Source organism: Sinocyclocheilus grahami, unplaced genomic scaffold, assembly GCF_001515645.1.
Source record: "Sinocyclocheilus grahami isolate Dianchi unplaced genomic scaffold, SAMN03320097.WGS_v1.1 scaffold15.1, whole genome shotgun sequence".
NCBI lineage: Eukaryota > Metazoa > Chordata > Actinopteri > Cypriniformes > Cyprinidae > Sinocyclocheilus > Sinocyclocheilus grahami.
Window position 1 is genome coordinate 3870038 of NW_015505194.1, and position 19116 is coordinate 3889153.

A 19116-nucleotide genomic window follows, 5' to 3' on the forward strand; every position below is an offset into this window, starting at 1 on the left:
GGGGGAAATAAAGTTGTATTTTTGTATGTTTTTTCCCATCCGAAAAGGGCCCCCCCCCCCCCCCCCCCTCTCTCTCCTCCCATGAGCAGAGCGATTTACAGGCTGTCGGGTGTGCTTTGTTCCCATGCAAGTCAAGTCTCGGTGGAGAAGAGACGCATCAGTGCTCCAAATGGCCCCAGCCGTCTCATTGCATTATCTTCAAATGGCACGTCTGATGGAGAAGTTAGAGAATAGCTCTACTGGCTTCTCTCATTTAGATACGCCTCCCTTATTTAACATGTAATACACCAAGATAGTCCTGTATATCTTTGTGGTAACCAAAATGTAAAATGTTTACTTAAGTACAAGACCCTGGTCTTGGGGATTTGTGGTTATTCATGGTTTTGTGCCATGTGATGTCTTCTGAAGCAATCTTCATATGGATTCATAGGGTACTGGGTGCCTTCTCATAGATAAAACAGCATCGAGCCTGCATTAATACTGAGTCACCTATTATAGAGGGTGATTATGAGGAAGCTTTCGAGCAGAAGAGGTGAGAGAATCAACTCCTTATTCTGCCAGAGGCCAGTGTGTGGCTGCCTGGAGGGAAGAGAGCTCTGCACATGAAAGCTTGTTGATAATTTCACGAATGACTTCACTGAAACACACACACACACACACACACACACTTGTATACGTGGTCACTTGTATATGGTCATATTTATGAACACTTATAAGTGTGTTTCAGTATAGATTTGCATTTATTTGATAGAATAAAAACAGCAATATTGTTGAAAGAAATATTACATTTAAAAGAATTGTTTTCTATTTTCATATATTTTAAAAAGTAATTTATTCTTGAGATGTCACCCAAGCTGAATTTTCAGCAGCCATTAATCCAGACTTTAGTGTCGCATGATCCTTCTGAAATTATTCTAATATTGTGCTCAATAGTAACAACCTGAACATTGATATCTTAATTGTGAGCTTTTATTCAGAAAATATTTGAATGATTAAAGAATCCATATAAACTTTGACTAGCAAAATCAGTTTTAAGATTTTTGCTAATAAAATGTTCCAATTGTAATGTATAATGAGAGCACTAGGTCTGAATAATATGAAGCCACGGACAAATAACTTAGACTGATGTGAAGCCTCACTGGTGCCTGACTAATTGAAAGTGTAAATATTGTAAAGCATCAACTTTTTCATGTGAAAGTGACTGAATGACAGCCTACTCGGCCTTTATGTTCACCAAGTAATTTATCATCCTTTTCCACACATGGGTAATTTATCTAGCGGAAGAGAGAAAATATGTTTACACTGTGGTTCTTATAGGAAAGACATCTTGATATTCCACTTTTCTAAATTACTTGTCAAGCAAGGTGTGTCAGCAGATGGAGGTGAAGTGACATTTTCTCCCCACAATTTCTCCCAATTTAACTCTTTCACAATGCTCCTACTTGCCTGACATGGAGGTTTTACTGTCCCTGCTAACCCTTTATTTAAATAAAAATGAAAAATAAATATTATACATCTAAATATTATATTAAAAGAAAACAAGTTTTATATGCAACAGAGTAATCTCATACTAGTCTTATGAGTCCTTGTTGTTGCTAGGTACAATATTTTTTGTACAATAATTATATCTCAGATAGCAATTAATGGAATATAATGATCCCCAACGTACAACCACAAAACATGACAGATACCAGGTGTCAACAATGTAATGAAATCATATTAAAACAGATTTATAAACATATACTGTTTAAATATTATAGCTTATCATAGACCATATTTTCTGACCAGAATGCTGCACATGTACAGTATATATCACAGCTGTGCACCATGAAATTATTCTGCAAATTTAAATGATGACAGACCAATTCTTTTTGCACACAAAAAAAACCCCACCAGATACGATTCAGTAGTACAATTTTATTTAAAACTAAAAAAGTCAGCAAGTTGCAATTAAATTAGTTCAATGCACAATATATAATAGTTTTACATTTTGGTATGTGATGCATACATTGTGCAACAACCTCTGATTACTCAAATATATATTAATGGCTTGTTCCAGACAAACAATAACACTTATTCTGTTCTGACGACACCGACTTACTTATCCCTATAAACATTTTCTCTTACTCTGTACACACAATAGACTGTCAAGAAGGCAAATATTGATATGTACATTCATGCAATACAATTCTGAGTACCTTATACAGTATAATATGTACAGTATAATACACATATATCTTTAATTCATATATCTTGTTGAATGGGTGAATGACTGTACAGTAGATTGTGAGAATGTTTTAAAGACTATGAAGAGAGATTGCTCAGTTGTATATGGATGTATATTCAGTGTTACTATGCATAAACATTGGGGGGGTTCGATACATGTTCAATATACTGTATAGTTCCAATGAAAAAAAAAAAGAAACAATAGAGAGAATCTGGTTAAGAGTGATATTACAAGCTACATTTAGTGGTTAAGCTTGTTTGATGAATCACCTCGATACATCTTTAAAGCGTCCACTAACCCACATGAAATCACAATATTACCAACTTTAAAAATAGCTTTAAACCATCTTAGTAAAAGCTTGTAACATCCTAGTTTTTAAGACTTGCCAAAAAAAGGTCAAGAAGAGACTTGATGTGAATCTAGAATGATTTGCAAACATTCCAAAGAGATTGACCACATGACGTGATAATCACACGTGCACTGTTTTCTATTAACCATACTGATTTGAGAAAATGACTGACTAATGTAAAATCTATATATTTCCCAATGCATGAAGTTCTAAAAAAAAAAAAAAAAAAAAAACACTATTTAATACATTTAGCCCCAGTTTCACAGACAAGGCTTAAGGCTAGTCCTAGACTAAAATGCATGTTTGAGCTGTCTCAACTGAAAATAACTTGCACTGACATATCTTAAAATATGTCTGTGCCATTGTTTTGTTTCAAGATGCATGCCAGTAATGTTTTTTTATAAGTCATTTTAATAAAAGCTGCTTAAATATTCTAATTTAACTAAGGCCTATTCCTGGCTTAAGCTAAACTCTGTCTGTGAAACTGGGCCAGAGTATTTCAACTTCAAAATGTAATTTTATGTAACCATTTTATTTAGTTTCCCGCTTGTAACATATCTACTTGGAGCAAAATTATTGACCCCTTTGACGAACAAATCCTGACTAATTGTGAATTGTTTCAGTTGTAAATAACAACTGAACAGGTATGTGCAGCTACTGAAAGGTAAATGGATACAGGACATCCATCATATTGTGTACATTCCATATAAATGTAACACCGAAAGCCAAACTAGTTAGAGATGCATCATGTTAGGACCATATCTGTTATAAGACAACATTAGTCAATTTTTAATCAGTATTTGTCCATATTGGATATTTATTTTATTAAATGGATATTTAATTGTGGACACTTGCTTTGTCTTGTCAAGAGCTAACTTAAATACATTACGGCAAAGATTTAACACTTTAAGAGCAGGATTTCCTAAAGAGTGCCTTCCTATAATGGGACTCTCACCAATTATGATTTTTAAAATCTCAACTACTCAATCAATTGTTCATCTTAAAATAAAGAGTTATCCATATTTCATACTGTACATTATGTTGTCTATGCATCCAAACATAGCTTTAACATTTACACAAACTAACCATTTTAGTTTGGGGGATATTTTATTTTTGGACAAAATAGTACAGAATTTAATATCAGCTATTTATCAGCCATAACATGAAATTATTCATCAATCCATCATGCCTGTTGTTGTTGTTGTTTCCATGTATTTCAAATTAGATATCTTTCACATGTGGGCTACACCATCAGACAAATTTGTATACATACAGTGGGGCAAAAAAGTATTTAGTCAGCCACCAATTGTGCAAGTTCTACGGTCAGACTACAATCTGTTAACTATTAGCGATGCTAATGCTAGTCTTGTTTTTTGTATTATAAATATGCACCTCAAGAACTCAATCCTTTCCAATTGCATAGTAACACAAACTGCAAAAAAACATTTCTTATTCTCCCTTGTATATTTGGTACACAAAATGCAGGACCACCCAATCCCATTTGGAGATTGTATAAAAACAGTGGGGCCAATTGACCTATCGGTAAGCCCCGCCTTCCTTAGTTACTGTTGCTCACTCGGACAAACAAACGGAGTTGCTCACTGTCTTACAATGACAGCTGTCAGTGAAAACCTTCTTCCGAGGTGTTTCTGATAAATTTGGGACACATATGGACCTTCAAGTGGGACTTAAATATACCATGGAGGGATATATAAAAGATATTAAAATAAATATGTAAAAATACAGATCACAATGCAAATGGGAGAGTTATGTTACGGTCGTCACGATCGCAATGACATCCCGGACCAACACCGTTCATATACTGCAGAGTAATATTAAATTAATTTACATTTAACCAGATTAATATGGAGAGGCACTCTAGTATAGACCTTCGTTCATGTGTTTTTGACTTTCACTGCATGGTACATGACATGAGAACAGTTCGCTATTTAGGTTTGTACATTAGCATGGACTCACTAACTTTAACGCTAATGAGATACCTTGCTGAAGCACAAGATGACATTAACGTTCTGCTTGAGCAGATGAAAAGTGTAACTGAGAGTATGACAACCAGAAAATGAACGTTTTAGTCTTCATTGTGATTGGGGCAGAATGCTCAGGGACATTTTGCTCTGTTTTGGTTGGATTTAAGAAATGGAATAAAATAAATTACTATTATTGCCTATCCTCTCAGGATAACTGGAATTAGTGTTACAAGTACCCTAGGCACATTGTTTTTCCATTTTTTGTAGCATAAACACCATTAAACCGATGCGAGCTTCGGATCTTCCAATGTTTCTCTATGACTCTCTATTAACTCTATTAACTGATACTCGACTGCCATTGGCTCATCTGCCTTCAAGGGGAGATGCTTACCGATAGGTCAGCTGCAGTCAATTATCCATTAAACACTCACACAATCTACATGAGGTGAGAGAACCCTTAACGTTTAATGAGGAACACTGCAAAGAGAGTTAAAGACAAGAGAAGACAGGAATTTAAAAACATCACTGCATTCAACAGAAAGTTCATGCGTTTATTTTGTTGATGTTGTATATTGTCCTCAAAGAGGCCCCGGGGGGGCCGCCAGGTTGAGTCTCATGATATTCGTGCAGCTGTCAGCATCGGTATGAGTTTCCGTGTCTCCTCAAAACCGCTTATAATTGCCTATACACATCAGTCATTAAGTATTCACCTTAGTCTTTTCTTTAAACATAATTTTAAGTCTCAAGAAGGGCAGGCATGAGGTTTACAGTTCCTAAATTCATAATATACCTTGCATCCATCTCATAAACCCAAACAGAGATGGTGGTGCTGTATGGTACAAAATGTTCAGCTGTACATGCCTTGCTGTAGCATGGCCACTATACTCCAGTGTTATTGGTTTCCACTACCTGCTGTTTACAGCGTGAGCTCATGGCATACTCCCCTCGGCTTGTGCCGTTCTCTTCTTTTCGAAGGGGTTTCCTGAAAAAGAGAACAAAAAGATTAAGCTTCAAACAACTATTTTTGCTCAGATTGAGGATGCTATTGATCGGGTTTTAGAGGCTTGAGATTTGTGCAATGAAATACAATGTCTCAAAAGCAAACAGAAAATCTAGGAAAGGAAAACACAAATAGTACTTATGGTAGGTTCAATTTAAATCACAGTGTTTTCTGCGTGCTGTATTTGTTCTATTTTACAGTCAGTGTTTCAGGAAGCCTGAGTGCACACTTTTAGACACTGCTTGAGACACTAACAGAGTCTAGTTAATAAACAGCAGCACAGGTCATCAAAGTGAGTTATTCTGCAGTTTAAATGACTTCCCGCAAGCCATAATGGCTGCTGGACTTAAAAAGCTGTGATATGCGCTCTGGCCTGTCCGTTCTTTATTACGATTTGAAATATGCAACCTGCCTGCAGCCAATTGCCTTCATAACTGCATTACAATCCAGAGCTGGCCAAACAGTGGAGCACGCAGATCCAATCTGTTGATATTTTGTTAAATCATGTCAGTCACATATTGACTTATTGGTAGAGAGGGCCTGAGTTAAGAGCTGGTTACGTAGAGAGATGGATTCTGATGATTCACATTTTGTAAGTTGCCAAAATTAATATTAGTAAAGGTTTGAATCAGTTGGGGCATATCTAATGCTTCAGATTTGGCAAAGTAAGGCTGTACAGAAAGCTGCCACATGAAAGCAGCTATCTACAATGTTCAATAAGCTAATGGAGTAGCTTGATGCCAAGCAACTACGTCACTGCTAAAACGACACGTTCATACAATAGGGCTCAACCGAATGGCTTATGGATGTAAAAATGCCATTCAGAATCTCCATAGTGAAATTGATTTTCAGCAATACCCGATAAATATTTTAAGACACCCTTAATATAACTCAGAGGTTAAGTGCTGAAGTATGCCTCTGTAGAAACTATTAGCCTGCTTTCTTTGTTTAGTAAAGCCGAATTAAGTGAAATCCACTAAGAAGACCGTTACCATGGAAATGACACTAAAGTTGACTGTACACCTCACTAAATTCACAAATTAGTGAAATTTCTTTCAAACTGATATCTAGAGAATTACTCAACAGCACAACAATATAATATAAAACCACAATATATACACTACCATTCAAAAGTTTGGGTGACCCCATGTTACAACAATGTAACAAAATATTAAGTATACAAAATACTCAAATGTACACAATTGACTATAGACATTGACTGCAGCTGAAATCACATACTTTTGAGTACATACATTACACAAAGACCCTTTTATTTATTTGAGTGTCATTAAACAAATACAATTTAACCACAAGGGAACAACTTTATTAGTACTTAGAGCACTCAAAACTGCAAATATGTGACACAATTTTTATTTCATACCATTACAAAGTTTTTGAATCTTTTTGCTTTGTATCAAATGTTGAAATTATTCAACTCAGAGTTGTCTGGGTTTCAAGACTTAGAACTGTGTGCAGTAATAATAAATGTGAATTTGATTTAAAAAACCATAAAAAGTGTTTGGTCACTAAGTTCTACAGTAACCACACCAAAAGCTTGAACAATAATGAACAATACCAATAAATACCAGAACGAGAGATTTCACATCAGATTAATGATTAGGTCAGAAAAAATTAAAATGGTCATGAAAAAGAAAACAACCTGACCTTTGCAGAGCCCATCTTTAGTGTCTGCAGCTCTCTGGGGTCTGTCTAGAGGACAAGTCTAATTTCATAAACAGAGCTTGAGCACATTAAAATTGACCCGTTTCTTCCAGAGAAATACACACGAGATAGCAACTTGTTAAATGAAGGCTGCTTTTGCAGACAGGATAAGATAAAGAGCATTTGTTTTAGCTGACCCTTATGAAATGTCACATGTCAATTCATCAATATATGTGACCCTGGACCACAAAACCAGTCATAAGGGTCCATTTTTTTAAATTTAGATTTATACATCATCTGAAAGCTCAGGGCTCGCAAAATCGCTAGCCCGACGTCCCGGGGCTATTGTGTTTTCCAGTCGGGCTACCAAAATGTATCACCGCCCTGCCCGACGGGCTATCTTGAATAGTGATATAAAATTCCTAACTTGATTCGCGTTGTTCACTCGCTTGTAGGGATGAAACGGATCATAGTTGATCGTTTGCACTTGTTTCTAAGTCTTGACGATTGAAACATTCAAGCGTTTTAAAACATTTGCACGCATTTGGAGCTAGCGCCCTGGTACTTTTCTGCGTGCACTCATTCAAAGCGCACACAGAGAGCCACGTTTCAGACAATGCGTGTACACAGAATTGATTCCTCTTTCGTGTATCCTTGCTTCTGAATGAACACATACACACAAAATTATCTCAAAATAATTGTCTCTGCAAGTTTTCTCGTAAACACAGTCTGTTATGTCTTAAAGGGTTAGTTCACCCAAAAATGAAAATTCTGTCATTAATTACTCAGCCTCGTGTTGTTCGAAACCCGTAAGAGCTTCGTTCATCTTCGGAACACAATTTAAAGGGGTCATATGATGTTGCTAAAAATAACATTATTTTGTGTATTTGGTGTAATGAAATGTGTTTATGCGGTTTAAGGTTTAAAAAACACATTATTTTCCACATACTGTACATTATTGCTTCTCCTCTATGCCCGGCCTTCCTGAAACGTGTCCATTTTAACAAAGCTAATCGGTCTGAAAAGCAAGGTGTGTCTTTACACACAATATCTGAAATACATGTCTGCATTTGTGATATGAGAAATGACAAACAAGCGCTACTCTACACTGCTCAAAACTTGTGTTTGAATAGTCAGTGGCAAATTCTTTATATATAAAAAAACATACTTACAGTCTGTGAGTCAGAACAGCCTGCATTGTAGTCTACTCTACCAGGATCAGGAAACAGTCCTCCATAAAATGCGCTGGACACATCAGAATATTTGGGTTGAACTGTTCTGGAACAGTGTTGTAAATACAACTTAACCACTGATTTCTAGTCGTGTCCTCTTTAGGAAGGCCAAACAAAGTAGTTTTGCTTTCACAACGAAACACAGCGTCACACATGGCGGCCTTGAGTGAGCGGAGGCGGGCAGGCTTGCGGCAACCACATGTGATGACCCCAGGCTGGACTCCGCTTCGTCCACGGTGAAAGCTGCCCCAGCGATCCACAGCGCGAAGTTGATGTATTTCCTCAGCGACCAGCACGGATCAGCTCTAGGCATGACGAAGCGGATATCGTCCTCTTTTGGAAGGCCAAACAAAGTAGTTTCGCTTTCACAACGAAACACAGCGTCTTCACGAGATGATGGCAGCAACAATACTACAGCGAGAATAAAAGTTACGCCTTCTTTCTTTGCGTGAACATTTGGGCGGCGTTATGCAAATCTTCCCACATTGTGACGTAGACATGTGGGGGTGTGTTAGAACGAGCCGTTTTATGTAGGCGTGGTTGACTCTTAACTTTTATAAAGAATATCTCTTTGGATTTGAGACTTTAGTCTTTGCAACTTTAGAGATCTTCTTTATGCACCAAGAGCTTGTAATACTCCAAAGAGAAAGGAAAAATTTAAATAGCATCATATGACCCCTTTAAGATATTTTTGATGAAATATGAGGGCTCTCTGACCCTCCCATAGACAGCAAAGAAAACTAAAATAACGACTTTATTCCACATTTCCGTCTCTACTGCATTACTTTGGATGCGCATTCACGACAGTACCAGGACGCGAGCGTGTGGCACCGGCGCTGATCCAGATCCAGCGTGATGATGTCATTACGCCGGATCTGGGTCAGCGCCGCCACATAACTTAACGATGAACGAAGTTCTTATGGGTTTCGAACAACACAAGGGGTGAGTAATTAATGACAATTTTCATTTTTGGGTGAACTAACCCTTTAAGTGAACGTAAACAGTGGAGAAAAAAAATCTCCTGTTCATCATTATATTGGATCCGTGCATTCGGTCTTAAAGGGGCAGCAGCCTATAAATACCTGCTGTTCCATTAGTGCCACCTGTTGTCAGAGAGTGACATTTGCGTCTCATTCACAAAGCAAAAATCAGACCATTCTGTTTTTGCTTCAAATTATTTAATTATACAATCCAAATAACATATATTTAGCATCTTTTTTTTGGATAGTAATTCAAATGCAGTGGTTGCTTTTGATTTTAAATAGAGCACAGGCAAAGCTTTTGTTTATATGAAGAGATTTCTTTTAGTTGTACAATTTTCCATTTGATTTGGGATTGGTTTTAAAATTTCAAGTTAGTTTTATTATTTAACATTTCAATTTCACAAAGAAATATGCAGCATTTTGTCTGAGAAATAATAAAAGGAAAAACCTTTTCATTTATAATTTGTCTTAAATCTCATTTTGTAAAAAAATTAATATATAAATAAATTGTATTGTGTAATCTGTATCATGAATTTTATCGCATCGTAAGTTTAGTGAATCGTTACATCCCTATATACTACTAGTTTTTGCTGATCATGCTGATTTGTCCACAGTAAAGTTCAGCCGATGTCTTTTTTTATTCGGGCTAGTTAAATTCATTTTGGGCTACCAAAACCTGAAGAATGCCTGCCCGAAGGGCTACCAGGGATTTTGAAATTTTTTGAGCCCTGAAGCTGAATAAATAAGCTTTCCATTGATGTGTGGTTTGTTAGGATAGGACAATATTTGACCGAGATACAACTATTTGAAAATCTGGAATCTGAGGGTGCAAAAAAATCCAAATAAGAAAAACACCTTTAAAGTTGTCCAAATTAAGTTCTTAACAATGCATATTGCAAATCAAAAATTAAGTTTTGATATATTTACGGTAGGAAATTTACAAAATATCTTCATGGAACATGATCTTTACTTAATATCCTAATGATTTTTGGAATAAAACAAAAAATTTAAAATTTTGACCCATACAATGTTTTTTTGGCTATTGCTAAAAATATACCCAAGCGACTTAAGACTTGTTTTGTGGTCCAGGGTCACATATATCAAAGAATTCTGAAAAAAATATTAAGGTGTTTTCAACTTGTATAATAATGTCTCTTGAGCACCAAATTATCATATTAGAATTATTTCTGCTGAAAATTCAGCTTTGCTATCACGTTAAAATACTACAGAAAACAGTTTTTAAATCGCAATAATTGTTCGCAATATTACTGTATATGTACTGTATTTTTGATCAAATAAATGCAGCCTTGCTGAGCATAAGGGACTTTTCAAAAACAAAACAAAAAAATCTTGCTAATCTCTATCTTTTTAATGACAGTATATAACCGTTTCAAAGGATAGTTCATAGTAAAGATAATCCAAATTTGTTGACTTTCATAGGATAGGGGAAGAAACAGTTGAAACATTCTTCAAAATATTCAATTCAATTCAAATTTATTTGTATAGCGCTTTTCACGATACAGATCGTTGCAAAGCAACTTTACAGCAAATTAATTTTCTACAATATTTAGTGGTAGCTTATCAGTGGTGACTGTCAGTTAATGTACATATGGCAGAAATGTACGGAAAAATCAATTAAAGACGTAATCAAACAGACGATGAACACTATTAACAGCAATTATTATATGATGCAATCAAACTTATAGGAAAATGTGGTAGTTCTGTATGTTGTTTCAGGGTTGGCATCATCTGAGGTCCTCTGAGGGGTTGCATCATCTCTTCTCAGGTGTTCTGGATCCAGACTGAAGCTTGTGTAAATCCTAGTTACCACGGGATGTCAATCCTGTGGCAAAAACAGAAACAAATAGAGACATAATTGGCATAGCTGCTGTTCCAACCAAGCAAAATTGATTTGTTTAACCCAAACTAAAGAATAATAATGTGCATTTGATCAGATAAAACTGCGCAGTACAAGATTATGAGATGCATTATTTGAATACTTTAGAGATCATTTTTTTGCAGGAAGGAGCACAATTGAATATCTTCTACAAAATATCTTCGTTATTGTTCTGCAGAAGAAAAAAAAAAAGTAATACAGTCTGGAACGACAGAAGGACGAGTAAATGACAGGATTAGTGTTGTCAAAAGACCCGGTACTTTGGTACCAAGTCGGTACTAAAAAAATGAAAACGTTACGGTACCAGGTTTTTTTAAGTACCTGTGGTACCGAGTATTTTGTTTACATAATATTTGTATGTGTACTGTGTATATTTATTATGTATATATAAATACAAACTTTGTATGTATATATAAATACAAATTTTTTAATTTCGGGCGGTTCTTTGCCTACACATCATGCATTTAAAATCTTTAATGCACGGCTAGCCGTTGATTATTCCTTACATATTTAATATATAAACATACCATATTTTTCTTAAATGTATACATGCATGTGTTTTAGTAATAACTTTTATTTTGGAGGTGATTAATCGTTTGATAGTAATATTTTCTATTCTTTTATTCGCTCGCATATCTCCTACAACTGAGGGTTTGTTTGTTTTTTGACCAAGGTGCCGCTGTCAGGGGAGTCAAAAGATAATTACGTTATCATTAGGGTTGCCAATTAACTTAAAAAATGGAAAATAAGGGACAATTGTGATTCTTTATCTTTTATTCTTTAAGAAAATAGTGTTTATTCTTGTAGAAAATAAGTGTTTATTCTTTAAGAAAATAATGGACAGAATAAGTGAAGCTCCAAATATTTGTATTGTACCATAGTGTAGACCTATATCTGCCTGCAGTTAAAAAAGTTCTTGAGTCAGAAATAAATCACATTTGTTTTGCTTAACCTATTTATTTACAATTATTCGAAAAATGTCAATCAAAAAATGTCATCGTTCTGAGTAAATTGTACCATTATAGAATTGTGACTTCACAAGTGTAGTAGGCTAATGTAGGAGGTGAAAATACTGTGAAATTACAAATAGCATGAAATTTGAAAGTATAACAACTGAAGGTGTATGAAACGTCACTAAATAAAGCATTTCTTTTAACAATGGCACTTAAAGTTTTTGTGAATAATAATAATAATAATAATAATTCATTACATTTATATAGCGCTTTTCTAGGCACGCAAAGCGCTTTACATTGTCAGGGGGTTTCTCCTCATCCACCACCAGTGTGCAGCATCCACCTGGATGGTGCAACGGCAGCCATAGGGCGCCAGAACGCCCACCACACACCAGCTTATTGGTGGAGAGGAGACAGAGTGATGAAGCCAATTAGTAGATATGGGGATTGTTAGGAGGCCATGATGATCAGAGGCCAATGGGCAAATTTGGCCAGGATGCTGAGGTCACACCTCTACTCTTTTCGAAAGACACCCTGGGATTTTTAATGACCACAGAGAGTCAGGACCTCGGTTTAACGTCTCATCCGAAGGACGGCGCTTGTTGACAGTACAGTGTCCCCGTCACTATACTGGGGCGTTAGGACCCACACAGACCAGAGTGTGAGCACCCCCTGCTGGCCTCACTTCCAGCAGCAACCTAGTTTTCCCAGGAGGTCTCCCATCCAGGTACTGACCAGGCTCAGCCCTGCTTAGCTTCAGTGGGCAACCAGTCTTGGGCTACAGGGTGATATGGCTGCTAAATGCAATGCTTAATGAAAATACATAATTTTCAATGAAAGAAAACTTGGAGTGTGGGCTGCTTCTGGTGCTTGGATTTGTACTTCAATATAATGAGGTCCAAGTTCAAGAATACACTAGAAGTTTATGTATTCTTTTTCTCTATATATTTAACAGCATTAACTTACACTGAAATAGCCTACGTCTTCCTTCGGGTAGATTGAATGTTTTCCTGCCTTGCTAAATGTTGGGCTCATGATCAATAAGTTGCATTCGCCCAAACTGATCTGGCAGAATCAAAATGCGGACGGTGGTCTGCTTGGTCTTAAAGCCTTCCTCAAATGCCTACGTTCACAAATAACAACGATTTGCGCAAAAAGAATGATTAATTATCAATTGAGAGTTTGTTATTGATATGGTCTGGTGAAAATAATAATATGGGCTGCGAGAAAATAATAAATAAAAAGAGTGGGGCTGCTGTGAGTGCAGGCAGCCTAGGGACAGTATATTTCAACCCAGTGGCATGACAACACACCGGCCCTAGCGGCCAAAAAAACAGACCGGCCCACCGGGAGGATTCCCGGTGCTCCCGATTAGCCAATCCGGGCCTGCCTTCGACTAAATGTCCTTGTCGAGATTGATTAAACTATCAGAGGTAGCTAGCGCTCATCTGCTGTGATAAACACAGTCTCTGTCTCTTGGGCAGGACTGATGAGACAATCCCGTAGCTCTGCAGGGGCCATCTGTCACAAGATGCCCCAGGCTGCAGGGCTTTCCTATGAAGACATCCTCTTGCTTTGCATGATTCACACATGGGAAAAACTCTGCCTCATCTGATTTTTGAGGGGTGGAGTGGGGAAGGAGGAGGATAGCAAGAAAACAAATGTGAAGAAAACAAGGTCTTGCTATCCTCCTTCCTTTCAGAAATAAACACTCGGGAGGAAATAACATATAATCCTTAGGTTGACATCATATTAAATAGAACATAATTAGCTTAAGTAAACACAAATATTATAAGAGTATATTATAAATAAAAGAAGAGCTGTAGAGCTGCTGCACGGGGTCACTTAAGGACTGGCCTTCATCTATTGGACACGCTTGACCGCTGGACAAATGAAGAACAATTCCATGCAAATGGAAAATGCAGACTCCATAAGGAAGGCTCTTAGGATTGATCACATCATCCCAGTCTTCTCAATTCACGAACACCCTGTCTGGAAGTCCACTGCATAAAACTACCATTTATGCTTTTTCAGCTAAACAGTAATTTTCCACTGAGAGCTTGTTTCTGCCCCCCCTCAAACCTGCTAAAGGCTCATGGACTCCAGCAGTCGTGCAAATGTCCCTTGAGTCGTGTTGCTCTACTGCACTATGTGCAGATGCCCTGACAGTCGCCCAGTTTCTCTGTGGACTACTCAGCTTATGTAACGTGCCAGGACGGGAAGCCAAAAACTCCTTTATCTTTCCCCTGAATCAGCACTGAGCCTGCTCACGCGCACACTCTCTTCTCTCACTCAGTTTCTGTCTCTTTACCATTTTTTCTCACTGATGGACAACAGCACCTGAGAGGTCCTTGTGGCCATTCCCCAGACATTTCAGAACACTGTTAGTTTTCCTGGGTCTTATGTGACCTCTCCTCTGAGGTCGACACATAAATCCTGTGGGAAAATGTGGGCCAAAAAATGTCTCACGGACTAAAATAAATGCTGATCTGGAAGGATAAGTTCTGAAGCATAGCTGAAGTTAGAAAAACAAGCGATTTGTAACAGCCATTCTCTTCCTGTGTAGATGCCTAAAAACTGCAGTGACAAAGATTTAAAAATTCAGCTTATCCTATCTGATTTTGAATATGTTAAAGTTTTGGTTTTAGAGACATGCAATAACGGGGTAAAACTATTAAATTCTTTGTGTATAAAAATGTTTTGTGCACTATTAAAATTCAAAGCTGATTGGAATCTACATAAACACAACATGTATACAAACACTCATATAACACCCAATGTTTCTTGTTTGGTGAACACAGGGTTGGATGCTCAGTGGTTCAGTTTGTCCTTTCTCATTGAAATAAAGGTATGGAATATCACTGCAGAACCTAAAACAGCCATATCCTCACTTTCAAATGTGGGCCTGGGCCTTAATAATACATGCTGTGTAGTACACACATGGCAGGGAGCTACATAAAACATTACAGGTAGAGGTAAATATTTTATAAACTGGCTCTTTGGAATAGGCACCAGAATGTATTCATGTCCTCTGAAAATAGAGTGGGCTGAGATTGTTTCCACCGGACTGTAGGTTCAGTATATGGTTAAAAAGTAAATTATGCTGTATAACTATTATGCAGCATGCTGTCGTGTCCCCATCAAGTCTTAATAAACTAGATAGAATATTTAACTCATTTTTCCCCAAGATGTCATTAACCATAACAATCAACTACGTTTTATCACAATATAAACATAATCACAAACTTAGAAGTGATTTTTAAACATTAGAAAAAAAAAAAAATTTGATTTCAAAAGGTACTGCATAACACAAGCAGTGTTGCCAGATTGGGAGGGTTCCCGTCCAATTGGGCAGTTTTGAATTTGATTGTGCGGGTAAAAATTGGCTTGGGCGGGTGAACAAAATTTGGGCTGGTTTGGGGTCAGTTTGGCGGTTTTCAAACATATAAATTGCATAGGCTAATTGTTTAACAAAACAAGCCCAAGTATGTATACTGCATCCAATCAGTCATCATAACATTACTACACACACACACACACACACACACACACACACACACACACTGCAGAGGCGCTGGTGCTGATGTAAACTTCGACAGCCGCACTTATTACGAGGGCTTAGCAGACAGTCGTTATGATTCATGAGTGACAAGTTTTTAGCGTGACAAGTTATAACGTATCTGATTTTGAATGTAGTATGACTGTATATTCAAGTAATCACAATGCCTAAATATAAGTTAAAGAGTGGGAGAGTGACTCAACTCTCAAAACGTGAATTATTGTGGAGTGAGATGACACGAAGGCTCTATCACGGCAACTCCGAAATCAGAGCACATTTGAATTAATCATAACAGAAACTAAATATGTCGGTTTATACGATCATGTCTTTTATCTTTTAAACGTCCAAATTGATAAATCCTTGAAACTGCTAGACTTGATTAGTTTTGAGTGTGCAAAGTTCTGTATTATGTTCTACAATATGAACTTAACAAGAGGCTTCCTCTAGTTCTGTGTAAAATTATAGAGCGACACGAATGTAAGTGCATTATTGTTGTTGTTATTTTTTTAATTGTCGGATTATAATTAAGTATCAATGAATGACACAGTTTTGAGTTGACTGTCATGGTGTGCGCATGAACGAGTGTGAAATACCTGCTAATTACGTTGCTTTTTCCTATCACTTATATTGGGCACTTTTTGCATTATTCTGACTGCTGACATTGAAAATCATGCATGTGTTGTTTCGAGGGTATCGGTTAATTTCATGATTGCCGTTCTGACAGTGTCTGCTTGCATATTTTATTCATGTTTGGTAGCCTAATTCTCTTTAATGTAGGCTATTCGCCACAATTTGATCCGTTTACCTGCGAAATTTATCTTATTTATCATTTATATTAGCCTATTTTGTCGTCAATATTTTGTTTTAAGGAGTTAAAATGGCCCTTATCAACCTTGATTTACATATTCTATAACATTATTTTGACAGTTAAAGTTTTGGGGCGGGTGTTTGTGAGCTTTTGGGCTTGAAATCATCCATCCAATCTGGCAACACTGAACACAAGTTGCCCAATAGTAGTACTGTCTAGGAATGTTTATTACCCTCAAGTATGAGTGCAACACATACACTCAAAAATAATCAATAAGATATGTTTTTTATGGTGTATGTGCACATTTTTACCCTAGGGGAAAGGAACAGACAAAGGCTGAGTGCATAATTTTGCAAATACATTTTACAGATTATTACAGCACTATTGTTATGAACGTTAACATGTCAGAGACAATTTAGCCTTTTTAGTCTCAGTGTCTCATAGAGCACTTTAAACACAAGCCTAAATCTAATTAGCATTTCAAATGTGAATGAAGTTCACCCAAAAATATGTTTTAGTATGTGTTGACTGTAACTATGCATGACAGCATTTAAATGGATAGTTCACCTTGAGTTGCTGGTCGCCATTGACTTGCATAGTGTTTTTTTTTAACTATGGAAGTCAATGGGGACCAGCAACTGAAGATGAACTATCCCTGTAACAGTGCTGCATGTTAAACAGAGCTAAGAGGGGGGGGGGGAGACGAACTGAAGTTATGTTTGCTCATCTTATCCTGAGGGTTCTGAATGTGTTTGTTTAGAGTCTTTGTTATCATAATTACACTACTGCTCAATGACCAGGATGCTTTATCATTCGTTTACAGTGGTCAAAAATCAATGCACCGCATTTCTCTCCTCTAAGATCTATTCGTCACTATAAGCACTGAGCAACCTTTCAACAAAACTGCTTTAGCTTTCCCCTCCAGTGCCTCTAATTCCATTAAACTCATTACAATAAGTGAGCCACACCAGGCTTCAGCATGCAGAAGCCATAAAGCAATGATTGGGGTAATAATTCGAGCCTTTACTGGGACACTTTAGCGACTGTTTGAAGAAGCACCATTTGCAGTGCATCGGTCATTGGGCATAGCTAAATGATGTGTTCGCATGCATATAAAAGGAAGGCATTAAACATGTCTCTCTCTTCATTTTGGCAGACTGGGCAAGCTCATTAGTGGGGAAATAGCTGCCAGCTGGGTTTTCCTTTGGGAGTTGGCTTCCTTATACCAAGTTCTCAGGCAAAAAAGAGGCAATGTGTAACAAACAAATTCACCAAGTGAAATGATTACAAAACAGAGCTCATAACAAGTCCCGAGACGAACTGAAGTTATGTTTGCTCATCTTATCCTGAGGGTTCTGAATGTGTTTGTTTAGAGTCTTTGTTATCATAATTACACTACTGCTCAATGACCAGGATGCTTTATCATTCGTTTACAGTGGTCAAAAATCAATGCACCGCATTTCTCTCCTCTAAGATCTATTCGTCACTATAAGCACTGAGCAACCTTTCAACAAAACTGCTTTAGCTTTCCCCTCCAGTGCCTCTAATTCCATTAAACTCATTACAATAAGTGAGCCACACCAGGCTTCAGCATGCAGAAGCCATAAAGCAATGATTGGGGTAATAATTCGAGCCTTTACTGGGACACTTTAGCGACTGTTTGAAGAAGCACCATTTGCAGTGCATCGGTCATTGGGCATAGCTAAATGATGTGTTCGCATGCATATAAAAGGAAGGCATTAAACATGTCTCTCTCTTCATTTTGGCAGACTGGGCAAGCTCATTAGTGGGGAAATAGCTGCCAGCTGGGTTTTCCTTTGGGAGTTGGCTTCCTTATACCAAGTTCTCAGGCAAAAAAGAGGCAATGTGTAACAAACAAATTCACCAAGTGAAATGATTACAAAACAGAGCTCATAACAAGTCCCTGTTTAATAGCCAGGAGGGGATGATCCACAGCTTTCATAAATAAAATATTAATTTCCAGAAGACTGGAATGTTTTAACATTAACAGATTGGATCTACCTCCAGTAGTTTCACTGGAAAATCTGAATAGTTTCACTTTAATGAGAGTAGCTTCAGGATGACATGAACCAGGCCAAATATAGTCAACTGATGGTTATCACATGGATTCTGTTTTTTGGGGGGTGAAGCAATCAGTTCTTATAGTTCTGTTTTATAGATAATACCTGGTGGTAGCCTCCCATGTTGACCCAACAAATTAGGAGTGTTGTGGTTAAAGGTCAAAAAGCTTGAGGATGGTTGGACACCAGCTGATGATATCAACTCCAACAGTCCACAAGGATGAGTCCACATCTAATGATTTATCATAATCCTTGTGTGAATTCACTTTTGCAAAGAGTTTATTTTTAGTGTATTTCACAATCAGTGCCCAAAAACTATAAAGGTTTAAACAAATATGAGGAGAAGAAATATTTACTTTCTGCAGCACCTGCAGTGATAA

At 37.2% G+C, this 19116-nt stretch overlaps 1 protein-coding gene across 2 annotated transcripts in view; it reads right to left on the reverse strand.

Moving 5' to 3' along the window:
• Positions 1–4847: 4847 nt before the first annotated feature.
• The window catches only part of prima1 (proline rich membrane anchor 1), a 34454-nt gene continuing 20185 nt past the window's right edge, over positions 4848–19116 (reverse strand). For both annotated transcript variants that reach the window (XM_016294748.1, XM_016294744.1), the window contains exon 4: positions 4848–5543. In XM_016294748.1, the coding sequence (XP_016150234.1) occupies positions 5441–5543 (103 nt within the window). In that variant the 3' untranslated portion in view covers positions 4848–5440. The remainder of the gene's footprint in view (positions 5544–19116) is intronic.